Here is a 19298-nt window from a genome sequence, read left to right as displayed (position 1 = left end):
CTGCTTTAATCCTTGTAGATGATGGCTGACCTCGTGTTCAAGAAACAGGACTATGATCAGGCTGTGTTTCATTTCCAGCAGCTTTTGGACCGCCATCCCGGTGAGCATTGAAGCCTTTTGTTGTTCTTTTCTTACAAGCCTCGTTCAAAATCAAACAAATCTTGAGAAAGGAACCAATTCTTTTCCACAAATGATTAGAAATGAAATATTCCACAGAAATGTGACAGGATAATCCTCTGTGTTCCAGATCAGATGAGAAAAAGTTTTCTAAACCATAATGGCCTTTTTTAAAAAAAGTAGCTGAATGGAGAATATATTTACATAATTAGCAGAGCCCATTATACAATAATTCTGTTTTTTCTTGCCTCCATGGGCTTTATTGTTTAAAGCACCTATATTTGCTTTACCACAGGAAAACAGAATTCCAGTCAAATAGGAAGTAGGCTATGTACTACTCAAATGTTAAGGTCAATTTAATAAAGAACATTTAGACATTTTGCAAGCTGACACAATTATTTGTAGCAATAGCTTTCACAGTCTGGATGAGAAGTGTCAGATATTTGGCTGAATCAAGGGTGTTAAGGGTGCTCCCAGTAAGAGTTTCCAGGGGCAGGGGACAACAAGATGGAAGAAAATAGAATATATTATCTGACTTTTTTAAGGAAATAAATTATCTTTCTGCCATTGGTACAATCAATCTGGTCTTCCATGAATTCTTGAAGTCCTTAATGCGATTGGGATAAGAAGCTAAAAGGTGTGTTCTGAGAATTTTTTTAAAAAATAAGAATGTTCATGTTCTAAAAAAACAAAAAGAGATACATTTAATATTTGTCGATTGGAAGTGATGATGTGATTATTGTTTGATACAAGAGGAGCATTCTCCAAGCATTCTGAGCTTTACTTAGGTATTTTGTAATACAAAGGAACAGAGTAAGGAAGAATAACATTGTTGTGATTCCGTGCCAGCCTGTGCTCCTGACAGCTGAGTCCGGGGAATATGAGGAGGAGGTGGGTTTGGAGAGCCATCAGAGGCGGAAGGAGGTTCTGATGAATTATAAGACTCAGAATCAGAGGAAGAGCCTGGCCCCTCCAATCGTGTTCCGGATGAGACTCAGCTGAGTGGGGGTGATGAGTCAGACTCTGAGGACTCACAGATGGAAGTCATTATAGATGCTCCTACGAGAAGCCAGTTAACTAGAGCAGGTCAGAGGGAGACAATACTGCAACTCCAAGGGAGGAGGAGAAGGCATTGAGAAGCCACACCTTGGGGCTGCTTAATAAAGAGTGGGTGTGGGTGGTGCTGGTTGCTGAAGGCAACCGTTTGTAAAGAACTTCAAGGGAATCATGGTCTGTTTGTTTTACTGGTAAGATTCTTGTTTAACTCCTGCTCTATTTTGCTTTTTGAACCAATTATTTGTTGGAAAATTATTCTGTTGTTTTTGTTTTGAGGAACTAATTATCAGGACTTTATATGAAATAAAAAGGGTTGGTTTTTCCAGCCCACTGATAAAAAAGGGGTTGTTCTTGTGACGCAACAAGGACGGTTGTAGGCTGGAACAGAACAAACATTTCAGCTACGGTATCAGAGTTCTTAGCTGCATAGGCCAGGCTTAGCTGTTGTCTCATTTTCTCCCCCTACCTGCCCTTCCCCTGCACCAAAAGTAAGGGTGTGTGAGTGTGATGGAGGAGGCAAGGGATATGATTGTAGGCTTGTCTCTTTACAGAGTGAAGAATGTATGATTTGGGGGATTGACTTTCTTATTTTCTTTGGTGTTCATGTTTGTTCTGCGTATGTGTGTGTTTGCGTAAAGGTAAAGGTAAAGCACATCTGTGCTAGTCATTTCCGACTCTAGGGGCCAGTGCTCATCTCCGCTTCAAAGCCAAAGAGCCAGCGCTTGTCCGAGGACGTCTCCGTGGTCATGTGGCCAGCATGACTAGACGCCAAAGGCGCACGGAACACTGTTACCTTCCCACCGTAGTGGTCCCTATTTTTCTACTTGCATTTTTACGTGCTTTCGAACTGCTAGGTTGGCAGAAGCTGGGACGAGTAACAGGCGCTCACTGTTACGCAGCACTCAGGATTCGACCCGCCAAACTGCCACCCTTCTGATCGACAAGCTCAGCGTCCTAACCCACTGAGCCACCGCGTCCCTTGTGTTTGCATATGTATGCTTTTTTTTAAAAAAAGTTGCTTTGTGTGATCTGAACATATATTAACACATAATTACTCTTCATTATCATATGCTTAGACAATTACACTACACTCTCTCGTTTAATTGATCTGCTAAGAAGAGCTGGAAAATTAGAGGAAATTCCAAGATTCCTTGCAATGGCTGAGAAACATTCTCCAAGGACAAAAGTTGATTCAGGTTTTCATTATTGCAAAGGATTGTATTTGTGGTAAGTGTGGCTAGAAAAGTACTAAGAAAAGAAAGAAAGCTGGAAAAATAAGTTTTTTTTGCCTTTATGAAATATTAGCCAGGCAAGTTCAGTTAGTGTATCTGTATCGTACATGCACCGTGATTGATTCCTGATGCTAGAAAAGTATGCTTTTTTCTGCAACATCCTTGAGCTACAAGCTGCTATTACTCCATAACCTCTTGTCTCTGTAGATAGATTCATACATTCCACTAAGTGTTTATGTGGCTCTTTTAACTTAAGCTTAATGTATTGTATAAACTCAGCCACTTTGAGTTTAAACATTCAGTGGCAGGATGTGTCCCTCTATAGGCGTGGTGGCGAACCTATGGCACGTGTGTCCCAGGCCTTCAGCTGGGTTTTATAAAATCTTTTCGCTTTAGGCCTCCGCCGCCGTGTGCAAAAAAAAAAAAAAGGTTCAATCAATTAATTTCAACTTCTCACGGGGAAACAAAAGATCTCACAGATAGAATTGATTGATTGAACTTTTTAGTCCCACCCAGTCTGCCGTTACCACCATAGCCACGCCCACCCAATTGGCCATACTCACCCCAGCACCCAACGATAATAACTGTGTTTTGGGTTGCAGTTTGGGCACTCAGTCTTTAAACGCCATCACTGCTCTATAATATATTAATATAATATCATATAGAGGTACACATCCTGCTACTCGTATTAGGCTAATACAACAGGTTGAAAATATTGCACGCTTTTGCAGATCAAGGTAGATGAATGGTGATGTGCTGTAATCGAATGCTAATTAGATATATACTTTAATAGAAGATAAGCATGTAAATGTACAGTATGTGAGTGGTTGACCCATACCTTGAATTTTTATTTGATGATGATTCTTGGTTGTAATGACATGATGTAGAACAGATGTTTCTCCTATAAAGGATTACCTGCCAATCTTAGAATTAGCACTTTTACTCTATTTTCATATTTGAAAGAGAGATTGGATGCCACATACTTTATGCAGAGAAGCTAATTTGCTAAATGTGATTTAAAAAATAGACTTGGTGTAAAGCTTGTCTTGAGTCTGTGTGTCAAGATATCTCCCTTAGCAGCAACTGTAATCTTACTGCATTACACTTTGTTAATCTGGTGCCCTAGACCAGGGGTGTCAAACTCAATTTCATTGAGGGCCGCATCAGTATTGCGGTTGCCTTCAGGGGGCCGGGTGGGTATGGCCATGGTGGGCGTGGCCTACTGGGTGGGCGTGGCTAAAGTGCGTATGGCCTACTGAGTGGGCGTGGCCAGCTCTACATCGTTCGGATCAAGGGTGCCTATGGGGGCCTGGGCAGGAGTGGGACAGATCTGAGGGTCTCTGGCAGAAGGAGGGTCTTTGGGCCAGTGCCAAGGCAGTGGGGGCCGTTCCCTCACTGTTTCCAGGATGGCTTCGCGGGCCACATGAAACCACTTCGCGGGCCGCATCCGGCCCCCGGGCCTTGTGTTTGACATGTCTGCCCTAGACTACTTTTCACTTAGCTACTATATTATTGTCTTCTTTTATGTTTGAACATTCTAATTTTTAATTTCTGGGAACAAAATGAGATATTTTTTGTTCTTTAGCATTTCATTTCCTCTAGTAGCTTTTATTAGTATTTACCATTATGTTATGGCCTACATTCCCTCCATGAAATCACAATAAATTGAGAATTTCATGTTTTCTAAAGTATGAAGTTGTAATATGTAAACACAGTAATTATAGTAAATCTAAAAGGTGTTTTTTTTTAAAAAAAAATCCTTTCCCACAAGGTGTTAAGTTTAATTCTTTTGCTAGGTACACTGGTGAACCAAATGATGCCCTTCGACATTTTAACAAAGCAAGAAAGGATAATGATTGGGGACAAAATGCAGTGTATAATATGATTGAAATTTGCTTAAACCCTGACAATGAAACGATTGGAGGTGAGGTATTTGAACATCTGGATGGTGACACAGAGTAAGTGATGACGACTCCTACTACTTTAAGATGGTATCCTGTTAACGAACACAGTCAATCATGTTTGGAAGGACCCCTCCAGTTTGTTTTTGGATGCAAACAGCATAGGATGAAGCAGTAAATTTGTGTCAATTCATCCTGTGGAATATTAGATAACAGTGTTAAGAAGCACTTGATGCTAAAAAAAAACACCACAACTTGTTTGGTGGTTTAAATTTTCACATGGTGATTTCTATTTCAGCCCAAAGTTACACTGAAGACATACATCTAAAAGGCTTCAAAGCTTATTTAGCTAATTCAATAAAACGGGAAAACAACTTCCCTAATTGTACAGTTGTTTACTTCTTTTGTCAATTTTTTTTCCCTTTTCCACCCTCAACAAGAAAGACTGAAATCCATCTTCAGACATTCAGAGAACAAAAGGAAAGAGGCATGTTGTAGGCTTGCCCCTTTTTTAACAGAATGGATTTGCCTTATAAATGGATTCATAGCTGATAGAGCATTGACATTAACATCATAAAACCAAATTCTACTTCCAAAACCAATTTTCAGTAAACCTACAAAAGAGGGCTTAAGCCAAGGGACCGATACAATATGAGCATTATGGTGCATTGAAGAGGCACCACTTCTCTCTGTGCATTAAACTGAAAAGTGCTCTTAAATACTTTTTGCATTTCTATCTTGAATACATGCAAGAATGTCTCTTTTCCACCTACTGCTAGTGCAGTCTAAAACAAAGCCTTAATGGTTTTTTTTTCTTATATCTAGCAGTTCCACAGAAAAGCAAGAATCAGTCCAGCTGGCTGTGAGAACAGCAGAAAAACTCCTAAAAGAGTTGAAGCCTCAGACTGCTCAAGGTCACGTTCAGCTTGGCATCATGGAAAATTACTGTTTAATGGCAACTAAACAAAAATCAAATGTTGAGCGAGCACTACATGCCTTTACAGAAATTGTTACTAATGAGGTAAGTTGTTGAAAACATTTGTTCAGTTGAACATCTAGACTAGAGTTTAATATAGAAACGTGCTCTTTGGGTTAGGATGTGGACAGAGGGAGTCTAAGAAAATAGGATACAAACCATCCTTGGGTGATGTGGCTACAAGCATTAGATTCTGGCTTCTATTGAAGTTATTGATAACCATGTTCCTGTCTTTTGTTTGCCTGGCTTAGAGCACAGATGGGAACCAATGGAAGAAAAGTATGCTGACTGTGTGAAGTTCATCAACTAGCTTGAGAAAAACAACAACAATGATTTTCTAAAATGATTTGCTTGGTGAGACACCAGACTGTCAGTTTGGAGTCGTATGGAAAATGATATTTTGGTTGTGTTTCTTATGTGAACCAACAGATTGTGCTATGACACACAAAAGAGCTACCTTCTGGACTTCAGCAGTGTTTTTCAACCTCGACAATTTTAAGATGCTATGCTGGCTGGGGGATTCTGGGAGTTGAAATCCAAACATCTTAAAGTTGCCAAGGTTGAGAAGTAGTGCACCACTATAGGAATCTGTTTTCCTGTATCTGTTTAGCAGAAAAATGTTTATGGCTCTTGAGAGCACTGTACATTAATCTTTAGAATGGGACTGAATGTGCATCACAAAATATACTGCTGGGAAAAGTTTATTTTTCTGTAGCATTCTCGGTTTATCTTCTCTGTTCCATCTATTGTTGCAGAAGGATCATGTCCCGGCACTTTTGGGAATGGCTATAGCGTACATGATTTTAAAGCAAACCCCAAGAGCCAGAAATCAGTTGAAGAGAATTTCAAAAATGAACTGGAATCCCATTGATGCCGAAGAGTTTGAAAAAAGTTGGCTTTTGCTTGCAGATATTTACATTCAGTCTTCCAAATATGACATGGCGAGCGAATTACTAAAGCGGTGCCTTCGTCACAATAGGGTAATTAATAAACTAGAAACCACTTTAAAACTATTAATTGGTTAATCTATCTCTTGAGATTTGTAATGAGCACAAGAGGAAGTGGCTTATGGCTACAGTTATGGCTCATCATTGGTTTTCTTGCAATCCTTGGCTGTTCAAGGAATTCTTCCATGTTATTTCCTTTAGAGGTAGTCCTTGACTTACAATAGTTCATTTAGTAACCTTTCAAAATTACGTCATTGGAAAAGTGACTTGATGACCATTTTTCACATTTACAACTGTTGCGGCATCCCCATGGTCATGTGATCAAAATCCAGATGCTTAACAACTGACTCATGACAGTTGCAGTGTCCCGAGGTCATGTGATAACCTTTTGTGACCTGACAAGCAAAGTCAATGGGGTAGCCAGATACACTTAACAAAAATGTTACTAATTTAACAACTGCAGTGATTCACTTAACTGTGGCAAAAGAAAAAAAAGATCGTAAACTGGGGCAAAACCCACCAGATGTCTCACTTAGCAACAGAAATGTTGGGCTCAATTGAGGTCGTGAGTCGAGGACTACTTGTATTAGCAAACAAAGGGAAAGTTCTGGTTTAGTCTAACAGCCAAACAATACTTTTTAGAAAAAGCCCCAGAACTATCTTATTATTTTAATAACAGGATTCTAACTTTAGAAATAACATCCTTTTTTTTCAGTCCTGTTGCAAAGCTTATGAATATATGGGATACATTATGGAAAAAGAGCAAGCTTACAGAGATGCAGCTATAAACTACGAGATGGCCTGGAAATATGGGAACCAAACCAACCCAGCCATTGGTAGGTCTATTCTTGAAAGGCATCTGCTTTTAGTGGTTTTTCATTTTTGATGTGTGCCGTTGTGCCCACAGTAAAAAAAAAAATGACAATAGAGATTATCTTATATTATCTTGTGAATCTTGCAGTTTGGAAAGGGGAAACATGCACTTATCAGGTCAGATTATATGTTCTCCTATTCTTTACCAGATCATTTTTCACCTGCTCTGATGTTGTTCTTGTTGTTGTTAGCTGTGAAGTCGTGTCCGACCCATCGCGACAATGTTCCTCCAGGCCTTCCTGTCCTCTACCATCTTCTGGAGTCCATTTAAGCTCACGCCTACTGCTTCAGTGACTCCATCCAGCCACCTCATTCTCTGTCGTCCCCTTCTTCTATTGCCCTTGATCTTTCCCAGCATTAGGCTCTTCTCCAGTGAGTCCTTCCTTCTCATTAGGTGGCCAAAGTATTTGAGTTTTAACTTCAGGATCTGGCCTTCTAAAGAGCAGTCTGGGTTGATCTCCTCTAGGACTGACCGGTTTGATCGCCTTGCAGTCCAAGGGACTCGCAGGAGTCTTCTCCAGCACCAGAGTTCAAAGGCCTCAATTCTTTGGCGCTCAGCCTTTCTTATGGTCCAACTTTCACTGCCATACATTGCAACTGGGAAGACCACAGCCTTGACTATACGCACTGCTGATACCTAGCATTAGAATATTAGGGAATTGGTATTAGAACACCTATTGTAAATTGTGGTCTCAGCCTACTGAAAGCAAAATATTGAAGAGAGATAACCACTGACAGTGGTTCAATAAAATGTGCGCAATTGTTCTTTTAAAATTTATATTTTAGCCTTGATGTCAAGATCTGTGTTCAGTTTAGTACTTTTAATTGGAAAAGATATTCTTTCAAATAGTAAAAATCTATTTGAATGTATCTAAAATTAGCCAAATGTATTAACAAGCCCACAGCTGTCATCCAACTAGATGCTACATATGTTTGCTTGGCAATCTACTTTTGAGCAGGTATATAAGACACTGTGCTGCAGGCTAACAAATTGTGGTTGATTTTATCAAGAGGCAGTCCTTGGTTAAATTAGCATAACAGAACAAAAAAAAATTGTAATTCAGAAAACATAAAAGGCCATTCCTCCTTTTTATAAGCATGATGCATGTATTTATTGCAGTGTAAATCATATTGAAATAACATTATGTAATAGAAAAAAATGCTAGTTTTTTCTAAAATTGGTACCTGTCTCTTTTAAAAATATTTGGAAAGCCAGTAATACAGTTAATGGAAACTCCATCTTTTCATCCTGGAATAGCATACTTTTCAGAGCTTTTTGTGTATGTGTGCATACACACACACACACACACACACACACACATTTATAGTAGGCATTCATAAACAGGCATTATGTGTCCAGATGGGAAAAGTACATATTTGGATACATCACCACTTGGATTTCTGGAGAAGACCCCTGCATTTTTCAAATTGATGAGGTTAAGTACTATGTATGATCAGCTGATTTTATGCTATTGGAGATTGTTGGCAGCAGAGAGCAGTGTGGTTCTAAGAACGCTCAGGTTGGCTAAGGTAGAATTTAGTTGAAAGGAAGTTCCTTAATTTCCTTGTGGATAGAAACAAACCTGCTTTCAAGGAAATCAAGCTATCCTCTCATTTATCCCTTCCAAAGTCTTACATTTTGAGAGGAAAAAAATGCCACTAGCTTCAACCTTTGTAGTATTTGGGGGGGGGGGTTTCAACTCCCTCCCCTTTTGTTTACTCTAGTTCTCTGTGATACCTGTAGGACCTGAAAAGGAGTAAATTCACTTGCATTTGGGAGATGAGTGTAGGTTTCTGTATTCAATTCTTAAATCCACAAGCACTTTCTCTCCGCTTGGCCTTGGAGCTCAAATCCATGTTGTTACAACGCATTCTTCATTCCATGAAGCCACTGAGGAATGCTGCATACTTACTCCTGAAATGTAATCGACTCCAGAGTGAACTCCATAAAAAGAATGCACACCGAGATTGTCCAAGCCCAAGCTCCATAACAAGCTGGCTTGTTATTACTTACAATAAAGCTCAGCACTTTCTAAGCTGAGCAAAGTTAATATTGTTAGCTGCGAAGTTGTGTCCGACCCATCATGACACCATGGACAACGTTCCTCCAGGCCTTCCTGTCTTCTTCTACCATCTTCTGGAGTCCATTTAAGCTCACGCCTACTGCTTCAGTGACTCCATCCAGCCACCTCATTCTCTGTTGTCCCCTTCTTCTCTTGCCCTCAACCTTTCCCAGCATTAGGCTCTTCTCCAGTGCGTCCTTCCTTCTCATTGGGTGGCCAAAGTATTTGAGTTTCAACTTCAGGATCTGGCCTTCTAAGGAGCAGTCAGGGTTGATCTCCTCTAGGACTGACCGGTTTGATTGCCTTGCAGTCCAAGGGACTCACAGGAGTCTTCTTCAGCACCACAGTTCAAAGGCCTCAATTCTTTGGCGCTCAGCCTTTCTTATGGTTCAAGTTAATATAAATATACCTAATTGTGCTAAATACAAGTTTCCTCAGTTCTCAGGACTCATTGAGGATTATTTCATCCACAGTATGAGAACTTGGGTGAGAGTTTCTACCTCCCTAGAACCACAGGGGTAACGTCTTTGTGAATAAGGTGCTCCTTCTACAATGCCCCAAGACATGCTTTGATTTCACCAATCATTTCCAAATTTGAGGGCCATGCAGATAAATTTTATGTTCATTATCTTTTAAGGGACGGTAACCCTACACTTACACATCAGATGGCTATTTTTTTTTACCAAATACCACAACTGTGCATTTTTAAAAATTAGGCATGCTGTTTTATTGTCCCATTATTTTTTCTCTTGCCTAACTAATTGTTGTATTAAATTGTTCCTTCTTTTGCTGTATTTTTAAAAAAATATTATTAAATTGTAAAAGGCTGGTCAAAGACCATGATAAAGATATTTGATTTGATATTTCATGCAGATGAGGCTGGGAAATTGATTGGGATGTTCTTTTCAAACCATGTACTTCCCAGCTGAAAGGAAGGTGTTGTAGTAAGCAACTACAAAATTAACTTCCAGTTTCCACATTTCCAGAAAATGTGAATGAAAGGAGATGTATGATGGTAAATTAAAGGAAAAACTTCTCTATGGTTTGTCCCTTTTTTTCCTGTTTTATTCTTGTAAAAAAATTTGAACTTGAGATGAGGGTAATTTTGACTGATATGAAAATTATGTATAACAGACCAGCAGGTTATCTTCTCATTTTAAAATCTTCCATTTGTACCATAATTTAAACTGGAGAGACAAACATGCACATATCATCCTAGTTCTTTGTTTTTATTTCCTTAAAAAACATTCTTTGCAAAATCTGTATCTTTCTGCTTTTACAGGTTTCAAGCTAGCTTTTAATTATCTGAAAGCCAAGAGACATATTGATGCTATCGCTATTTGTCATAAGGTAAGCTCCACTGATTATCTGGTAATGAATGGGGAGTTTTTTGCATGTTAAGAATCAGAATTAGAATAAAGCAAATGTATAACCTTATGGTGGAGTAAACATAGACAATACATTTACATCTTTTTTAAAGTTAACTTGTAGCTTGAAAAGCAGTCTCAGTGTAAGTTTTTTTTCCATTCAACAGGTTTTAGAAGCACATCCAAATTACCCCAAGATAAGAAAAGAAATACTTGATAAAGCACGTGCATCTTTAAGGACTTGAGCATTGATGAAGGCATTTGTGTTGATTTGGAAGATAAAAGGAGCTTTAAAGTCATCTGTAAAATTGAAGATGCTGCACATCCAACTAATTCCCAGTGAAAAACAGCAGAGACTACTTGTAGATTTATTTTAAAAACATGCTGCTTTAGTATTTAGGGTTGAGTAAAAACAAAAGATCATTGGTGTCTCACTTTCCTCCTGTAGATACTGGCTGCGATCCAGATAAACTGAGTAAAAGAAACAACAGGCACAGTTGGAAGTTTCTTTTGAAGATTGCTCTGTGGCAGAGAAATCTGTAGAGAGAACTTCCAGCTGTGTCCATTGCACTTTCAACATTGTAGAGGTGATTTGTTTGGAGTGTAATCAATGTTTTGAAATAGGGTCTACTCTGAATCACCAGGAATACCAAGAAAGGGGAAAATAAAGTACTGTACTACAATGTTATATTTGTATCTCTCTAGTTTTAACTATTTTGTTTTTGTAAGTTATCATTCTTCTTTGCTGGAAAGCTTAAGCAATAACCTAATTCTTATTTAAATTTATTTTACTCTAGCAATAAATACCTCATTATTGCATATTGCATAATGTCTGTGTGCAATATTGCATACAAATATGCAACAGTATGAAGAATATGATATAGAATGAAAGATCTCTGCTCCAGGGTTTTCCTGAGAATTTTTTCCGTGTTAACAGCTGTATTCTTTTCTGTTGTCCTTCTACAATATTCAATCTCTGTATCTTTTGCAAGTGGGTCAAACTAAGACACGAGTGTCAAACTCGCTGCATCACGTGACATGTCACGACATATTGTGACTTTTTTCACATTGCCTCAGCTGGGATGGGCGTGGCCTCCGCATGATGCAACTGGCCTGCGGGCCGGCAGTTTGACATCCCTGAACTAAGAGATGAAGCTTTTTCCTAAGATTACCATGGACTTCTTAAACTTAAGGAAATATTTGAATTTTAGTTGCCTACATTAAAGCTCAAATTTAAATCAAGAATTAAAAATCAAATTGTAACCTATATCTTTGGGTCTCCATAATACTATCTTTTTGTTATCACAGATGCAACTGTCTATCATACTTGCTCTTAATTGATTCTTTGAGTTATTGTGGCAAAGAACTATTAAGCGATTTATTTACAATTTCCAGACAAGACTATTTCTGAGAAACTTTGGTTTTAGTGCTCCAATGAATGCCTATGCTATCTTGAATTGACTATAATCTAAATGGATGTATGCACCACATAACCACTTTTGTTGTTCTGTCTCAAAAAGATGTTCACATAATCTGCTTTCTTCCAACCACTTGCTAAGTCAGTTGGAGCTGGAGAATTTGTTAAAGGGAAGGGATAGTCCCCTTCACCAGGCATTTTTTCCAGTGTTTTTATTACTTTTTTTGTGGAAAACTTGGGTGGGGCAAGATTGGTTTTTTTTAAAAAAGGTAGTATACATTGCAATGTTTTCTTTTACCACATTTGGGTTTTTTTAAGACTTACATATTAAAACCAAACAGTTTTTATAGCCAGCACTGTTTAGGTTTCCTGTTGTCCCAACACAGGAGGAGCCAGCTGAGTGCATCTATTAGTTTCCTTGATTCAACATTTTGGAACTTGAGTGTGATAGCTGGAATTTTAAATGTTCTTTCAGGGGAGGTGAGCACACGGCCTGACATAGTTATTACTTGTCAGTTCTGCCTGTGGTTTTATATAAGGAGGTATGTAGGTGAGGCAACCTGAAGTTGGGAGGGGGAGGGCAAAGCAGAAAATTCCAGTTACTTCCTTAATGGTTATGATTTAAGCCAATTTTGTATTAATATAACAGAAACAGCAGAATTAAAACTGTATGCCATGTAAAGCTCTGTACCTATATCTGCATCGTCCAATTCTCAGGCCCTGTGTAAAATATTTTTTTATATAATTACCTCATTGGTATCTATGAAGTTTGAAAACTATCAGTGTTACAGGTTATTATATTAATTTGGAAAAATAAGTGAATGCTTAACTTTACTGTGTAATATTATATAAAAACAGATTCTCAAGTCTCTTTTTACTTATTATAGCAGTGTGGGTTCTGTGATTAGATCCTGCAACTTCCTGGCATCCTTAAACCCAATGTCAATGTTAAGGTTTCTTCCTTGTGGTTGAGTTTGGTTCTTTTGTGTGTGTGTGTGTGTGTGTGTGTGTGTGTGTGTGTGTGTGTGTGTGTGATATCCACATCCTGTTCCTCCACCAATTGTTGCTACAGTACACCAACAGTCTTTATTTAGTTTTGCTGGATTTGCTTTTTCAAAACCTCTTTTTATGCAAACTATACATAATGGATTTTAGCAGGAAAGGAAGTGAGTTTTTACTTCAAGTTTAAACTCTCCATTTCTTTTAGAATGTTATCTGTAACCACTTATCCTGTAACCCAGGATAAGATTTGTGCCCACAGTCAATACACGCTTATTTTAGGCATTTAATTTTGCTTCAGTTGCCAGTGAACTGAAGTCTAGTTATTTACGGCATAGCCAGTTCTGTACAATATTTTGCTCACTACTGTTACAATAGGCATTTTTTATTTTTTGTGGATTGAAATTTGTAATTGCCAGAAACTTCCTACAGAAGAGTTTATGGGGATATCGCACAGTAAAGAATAATTTGCCAAATAAAAATAGTTTAAGCTTATTCTAGTTATTACATGGGATCCTTCTTATTCCCATAGCAAATACTCCAAATACCACTAAAAAGGGGTGGACTGTTTTTAGAAAGAAAAGTAGGGACTATATTCCAGACCTATACAATGATATTGCTAATAAAACCTTGGTCTTCTGATATTGCTAAGCACATTGATTTGTGCTTTAGAATTGTAAGCCGCCCTGAGTCTTCGGAGAAGGGCGGGATATAAATGGGATTAAAATAAAAAATAAATTGCATTGGATAAAAGTAACAGTGGTTTTATAATTCATAAAAGTAGATAGAATGGTTAGATTTCCTTGAGGATACCAACATCTGTAGGTTTCACAATGATCTAAATTGCAGCATGGCTGGCTTCTCAGTTCCTCTATAAATCAGCTCCTATCCTTTTCTTCGGCCACCCTAAATGTCAACAGGAAGGAAGAACAGTTTAACAGCTAATAAACCCAAGGTTTATCCCACTCATCAGTGTGTCAATTTGCATGAAAATTTATGGAAGATACTGTAGTGCCACTAATTTTAATTCCAATCAAGCTTTTAATATCCTGCCTCTTAGCCACATTTCCACCTGGTTGGTTGGATTCAGATAAGCCATTTTAAGCCATTCTGCCTCCATGAGGGAACAGTGGATCTCTTTCTTCCTTCCTTGATTTTACTCTCTGCCCAGTGAAGTGGAAAGACTCTACTAGAGCTTTTATCAATATTTTAATAGTATTTCATATCCTAAGCCTTCTTTCTAAAACATGGCCTTTGAATTAACTCCCGTGAGGGAGGCAGAGAGGTAAGTGTAGTTATCTTCATGAAAAAGGCCAGTGTTCCATATGGGGTTGCCTAGCAACTCACCTTCTACTCTGTTTTTGGAGTAGGGAGCGGAGTCAGTTTTCCATTTCCTATTGCTTCACTCAGTTTTCATAGAATAAGGTCTTCATACCTCTAGTAGCATAAAACAAGGGACACTCCTTTCCATTTTTTAATACTTTGGATGCTGGCAATATTTTTTGGGAAAGCTTTGGTGCCCTCACTGCATTGTATTGGCAAGAAAAAAATCCTTAAAGTGTTCCATTTCATCGTCAGAAAAGAAAAACTAATCAGATTGAGAGCAGCTAATTAAGTGCCACAATATGGATGCTTACTGAATATATACTTTATTCAAATAAGAAACTGGATTTAAAAACGTTTTGCTAATAAGCTGTGATCTGGATGCAAACAAGTAGAAATTAAAAGGTAAAAGGTAAAGTTTCCCCCGCACATGCATGCTAGTCGTTTCTGACTCCAGGGGCTGGTGCTCATCTCCGTTTCAAAGCCGAAGAGCCAGCGCTTGTCTGAGGACGTCTCCGTGGTCATGTGGCTGGCATGACTAGACGCCAGAGGCGCACGGAATGCTGTTACCTTCCCACCGTAGTGGTCCCTATTTTTCTACTTGCATTTTTACGTGCTTTCGAACTGCTAGGTTGGCAGAAGCTGGGACGTGGAACAGGTGCTCACTCTACTACGGGGCACTCGGGATTCGACCCGACAAACTGCCGACCTTCTGATCGACAAGCTCAACAAAAAGTAAAGGAAACATAAGGAAAACTAATTCATATCAACACTGTTCTGTTCTTGCAAACATTTAACACATTCATAACTTGCTTTATGGTTGGTTATTTTTCTTTAAAACTTGTCTGTCACTTCCCTCATTTTCAGAATTTCATCAATCTAAGGAAATTTTCTTGGGTTTTTTCCTTCACATTTCAACATATTACACAGGTAATCCTCAACTTACAATCTTTCGTTTAGTGATTGTTTGAAGTTACAGTGGACTGAGAAAAAGGGACTTATGACCATTTTTCAGCTTACAAATATTGCCACATCCCCATGGTCACATGATCAAAATTTGGACACTGGCTCACATTGATGATGGTTGCAGTGTTCTGGGGTCATGTGATCACCTTTTGCAAACTTCTGACAAGCAAAGTCAATGGAGAAGCCAGATTCATTTTACAACCATGTCACTTACTTAACAACTGCAGTGATTCACTTGGCAACTGTGGCAAGAAAGATTGTAAAATGGGACAAAACTCACTTAACTGCCTCACTTAGCAACAGAAATTTAAGGCTGAATTGTGGTCATAAGTCAAGGACTATCCATATTACTTTACTAGTTGCTCATTTTTGTATTCAATAAATATTCAGTTCTCATTTGTTCTCAGTCTATCTCTTGTATTACCATATACATATAATTACATTGCATTCAACCTTCAACATTTCACCTAACATAGACATGCTTCCGTATAACAAAAATTGGGCAGAAACATGCTCTTACACACAGCCATTTGGTTTCTTGCAACAGGATTTCTTGCAACACATGATATAGTACCTATTAAGTTTCTATCAGGATTTCTACATATTAAAATTTCTTTATCTATTTTCCAATTTGTAACAAACCTTGCATTAAGGTACATAAGATCCACTACAATACTTACACAGGTTTTTGTCAATTGCATATAAATCTAGTTAATATTACTGCAAATCATTTAGCTTTTATTCAGTAAAACTTCACTATGTACAAACATGCATACTCACATTTTAAATCAATTCACCTGTAATATCATTACAAATTTCCCTTACACAAATACATTGTGTAATAATAGTCACTCTGTTGGAAGCTTCTTGTTCAACCCTCTTCACCTGCTTCCAAAATAGCTTTTTACTTTTATCAATATCACTCTACATTTTCCTTGCTGTGTCCAATCTTAAATCCCTTGCTCTCTTTGACATTCTTTGCAGCTATCTTTTTCTCTATATCCCTATAATAAGAGATTTGTCCCATTGTTTGCAACAATCATTCTCTCACATGTCTTTTTCACCTCTGAGTCTTTCACTTCATCATTCCAAGAACTTTTTTCATAATTAGCATGACTCCATCCATGTCTGTCATTGTTCTTTCATCAAGCAGCTTCCATAGCCTCTGAGAAGTTAATCCAAACAAGCAGAAACTTAAGAGCTCTGAATAATATTACTAATTTAAAAGAAATTTAAGCTTATACGAATTCCAGCAAGTATTTTACTTTCAAATGATAAAACAATATACAGGCAATCTAAAGTTGCAAATCCTGTACCTTTGGGTACACTTTGAGCATACTGGCTTGTGGGCTTTTATTTTGGTGAAAGCTGAACAATCTGCTTCTGTTCATTGTTTTGATAACAGTATTACTTTTATCAGTATGAGAAATAATGTTCACATTTGTAACTAATGCCACCCCAATTGAACTGTTAAAATTTAATTACTGTCTGGAATGGATTTCCGAGTTCTTAAGAAACACAGACATTTTAGAATGATGAATCTGTACACATATATTGTATACCAAGGAAAGATTTCTAGTGCCTTATAAGGCAAGGAACTGAACTGCAGTAAAATAATTTATTCAAGAAACCAGGGAATGGGACATCAGTACATGGAAATTTATACTAATAAATTTTTGTAGCTCAGGGTTGAAATGAGGATCCTTGATGGACTCTGAGCTTGGTAGTCTAGCACTGATGATGTTACCTAGTTTGGGTAATGAAACATCTGCAAGAAGCTTAGAGAGCACCATGGACTCCTCAAATTTATAATAATATTACTGTAGATTTTTCAGTGTTTTGATTTTCAGTATTTACAATATACTAAGGAAATCATAGACACTATAATCACAATCCAGCTAGTAATAGCTAAAGCTTCAAACTTGTTACTAGTAAGAATTTATCTTGGGCAAATATGTGTTTTACATTCTTTTGAATGTAAATTAAATTAATATTCTAATAGTTCATTCAACTGTCAATTTCAGCAGAAAAATGATAACTAAGCAAATGATGAGGTTTAGAAAAATTACCATAGAATTGGGACTAATAAAAAACCCCATGCTATAAGTTTTTACTAAACTTGATATTTGGTGTATTGGAAATAATCGGGATACAAAATGGAGAACAGGAAAATCTTGTCCAATCCACTCAAATGAGGAAAATTAAAGAGAATTCCAGCAAATTAAAATCTTCAATAAGGAAATCCAAGAAATGATTGCAAAAGTAAATTAATTTTAATGTGTCTCTTATATCAATAGAACACCTGAAAGAAAAATGCTAGCCAGTGAGGCTTAAGATTATTAGTATACATTAAATTTATATGCCACCCTACTCCTAGCAACTCGGGGCTAGGTCAGTATAAAGATCTGTAAATCAGGTTAATTAAAGAACTCAGGCACATGTCTACAACATGTACATCTGGAGTCAAACCCACAAATTTTATAGAGTATAGACAACCCCTAACCTGTTGGATCATACTTTCAATAATTCCTTAAACAGAAAAACAGAATGATCACAGGCTGGCAAAGGGTGGGAGTGGGAGTGACTTTCAAGCATTGGAAATTACTTTCTCCTCCCTGGCTGTCTCAAAGAACTGTCTGCCACTTTTCTGAGGTGAGAGAACAAAAAAAATCATGGACAGCAAGGAAAATTGCACCCCCGCTCCCCAATATGGCATGTCCAGAAGGTAATGCAGCACTATTTTTATCAGTGCAAGATGAAAGTGCAAGAAAATTAAGTCCTAGCCAAGCTGCCTGCGGACAGCTTGTAACCAGTGGGTTTAAAAGATAAGACAGTCACCAGCATGTTTGATCACTTTCTATAAGACAGACTTTTCCCACACACAATAATGCATTATTATTATTATTATTATTATTATTATTATTATTATTTTATTAATATTAATATTTTCTGTCTGGCAATAAGGATCAGTAGGACACCTAAGGCCGATTTGTCAATTACAATTTGTGCCAAATGTCAACTTCCGTTTAAAGGTGTTTAATTTTTGATTATGTACCCTCAAGTCATTTTCGACTCCACAATTGGAGGCCACAATTGGATTTGACTCCACAATTTGGAGACATATGCCTGAGTTCTTTAATTTACCTGATTTTCACATCTTTATACCGACAGTCCCTAAAGTCGCTAGGAGTAGGTTGGCATATAAATGTAGCACTTAGCAACCACTTTTTTCTTTTTTTTTAATTAAAAAACCCTATCTCCCATTAAGCATTGATAACACCCCTGGTATTTTATACCTGACCTTTTCCAAGCCTTTTTGAAGGCATCTTTAGCAAACAGGTTTCACTTTGGGACGCTACCTCGATGGGAATAGAGCAAACTAACCGAAACGGCCAATTGGGCTAATTTCCAAGATCCAGCCTGCAGGGGGATCTAGAACTCAGTAGGAACGAAAGATTGCACCAAACAAGGCCTTTTTTTCTGCACAGTTTGTAACACTTCGGGACTACCGGGGGGGAAAAAACCCCTAAAGGGTGCACTTGCGATTGGGGAGTGTTAAAAACACGCTGCTCCAGCCTTGGTGGAGCAGTGGGCTAATGCCTCCTCAAATAACACCAGCTGCCTGCAATAAATGCAGGTTCGAGTCCCACCAGGCTCAAGGTTGACTCAGCCTTCCATCCTTCCGAGGTAGGTAAAATGAGGACCCAGACTGTTGGGGGCAATAAGCTGACTTTGTAATAATGCCGCTGGGGGGGGGGGGGGCGAAAGCCCTAATAAGCAGGCATATACATAGAATGAAGGCTATTGCTAAGCACATTGATTTGTGCTTAGATTGTAAGCCGCCCTGAGTCTTCGAAAAGGGCGGGATATAAATGGGATTTTTTTTTTAAAAAAAAGCCCCATCTAGTTGGCCGGCTTCTGTTGCTTCAGAAACGGAGGGCTGCAGAGGCGGCAAAACATCACCGGCGCGCGCGCCTGCGCCCGCGCTCCCACTTTCTCTTAAGCTCCTAGCTCTCTCTCTCTCTCTCTCTCTCTCTCTCTCTTCCCCCCCCCCCCCCCCC

At 38.3% G+C, this 19298-nt stretch overlaps 1 protein-coding gene across 2 annotated transcripts in view; it reads left to right on the top strand.

Moving 5' to 3' along the window:
- TTC21B (tetratricopeptide repeat domain 21B) overlaps nt 1–12809 on the top strand; it is a 48162-nt gene extending 35353 nt beyond the window's left edge. The window contains exons 22-29 of one of the 2 annotated variants that reach the window (XM_083365420.1): nt 19–100; nt 2250–2400; nt 4202–4363; nt 5135–5327; nt 6038–6262; nt 6945–7065; nt 10448–10515; nt 10700–12809. In XM_083365420.1, coding sequence (XP_083221546.1) covers nt 19–100; nt 2250–2400; nt 4202–4363; nt 5135–5327; nt 6038–6262; nt 6945–7065; nt 10448–10515; nt 10700–10777 — 1080 coding nt within the window. In that variant the 3' untranslated portion in view covers nt 10778–12809. Of the gene's footprint in view, nt 1–18; nt 101–2249; nt 2401–4201; nt 4364–5131; nt 5328–6037; nt 6263–6944; nt 7066–10447; nt 10516–10699 lie in introns of both variants that reach the window. The other variant, XM_083365419.1, reaches the window with a different exon arrangement.
- Nucleotides 12810–19298: the final 6489 nt, after the last annotated feature.

Source organism: Vipera ursinii (genome assembly GCF_947247035.1).
Source record: "Vipera ursinii genome assembly, chromosome: 1".
Classification (NCBI taxonomy): domain Eukaryota; kingdom Metazoa; phylum Chordata; class Lepidosauria; order Squamata; family Viperidae; genus Vipera; species Vipera ursinii.
This window is presented reverse-complemented; position numbering and strand designations above follow the sequence as displayed.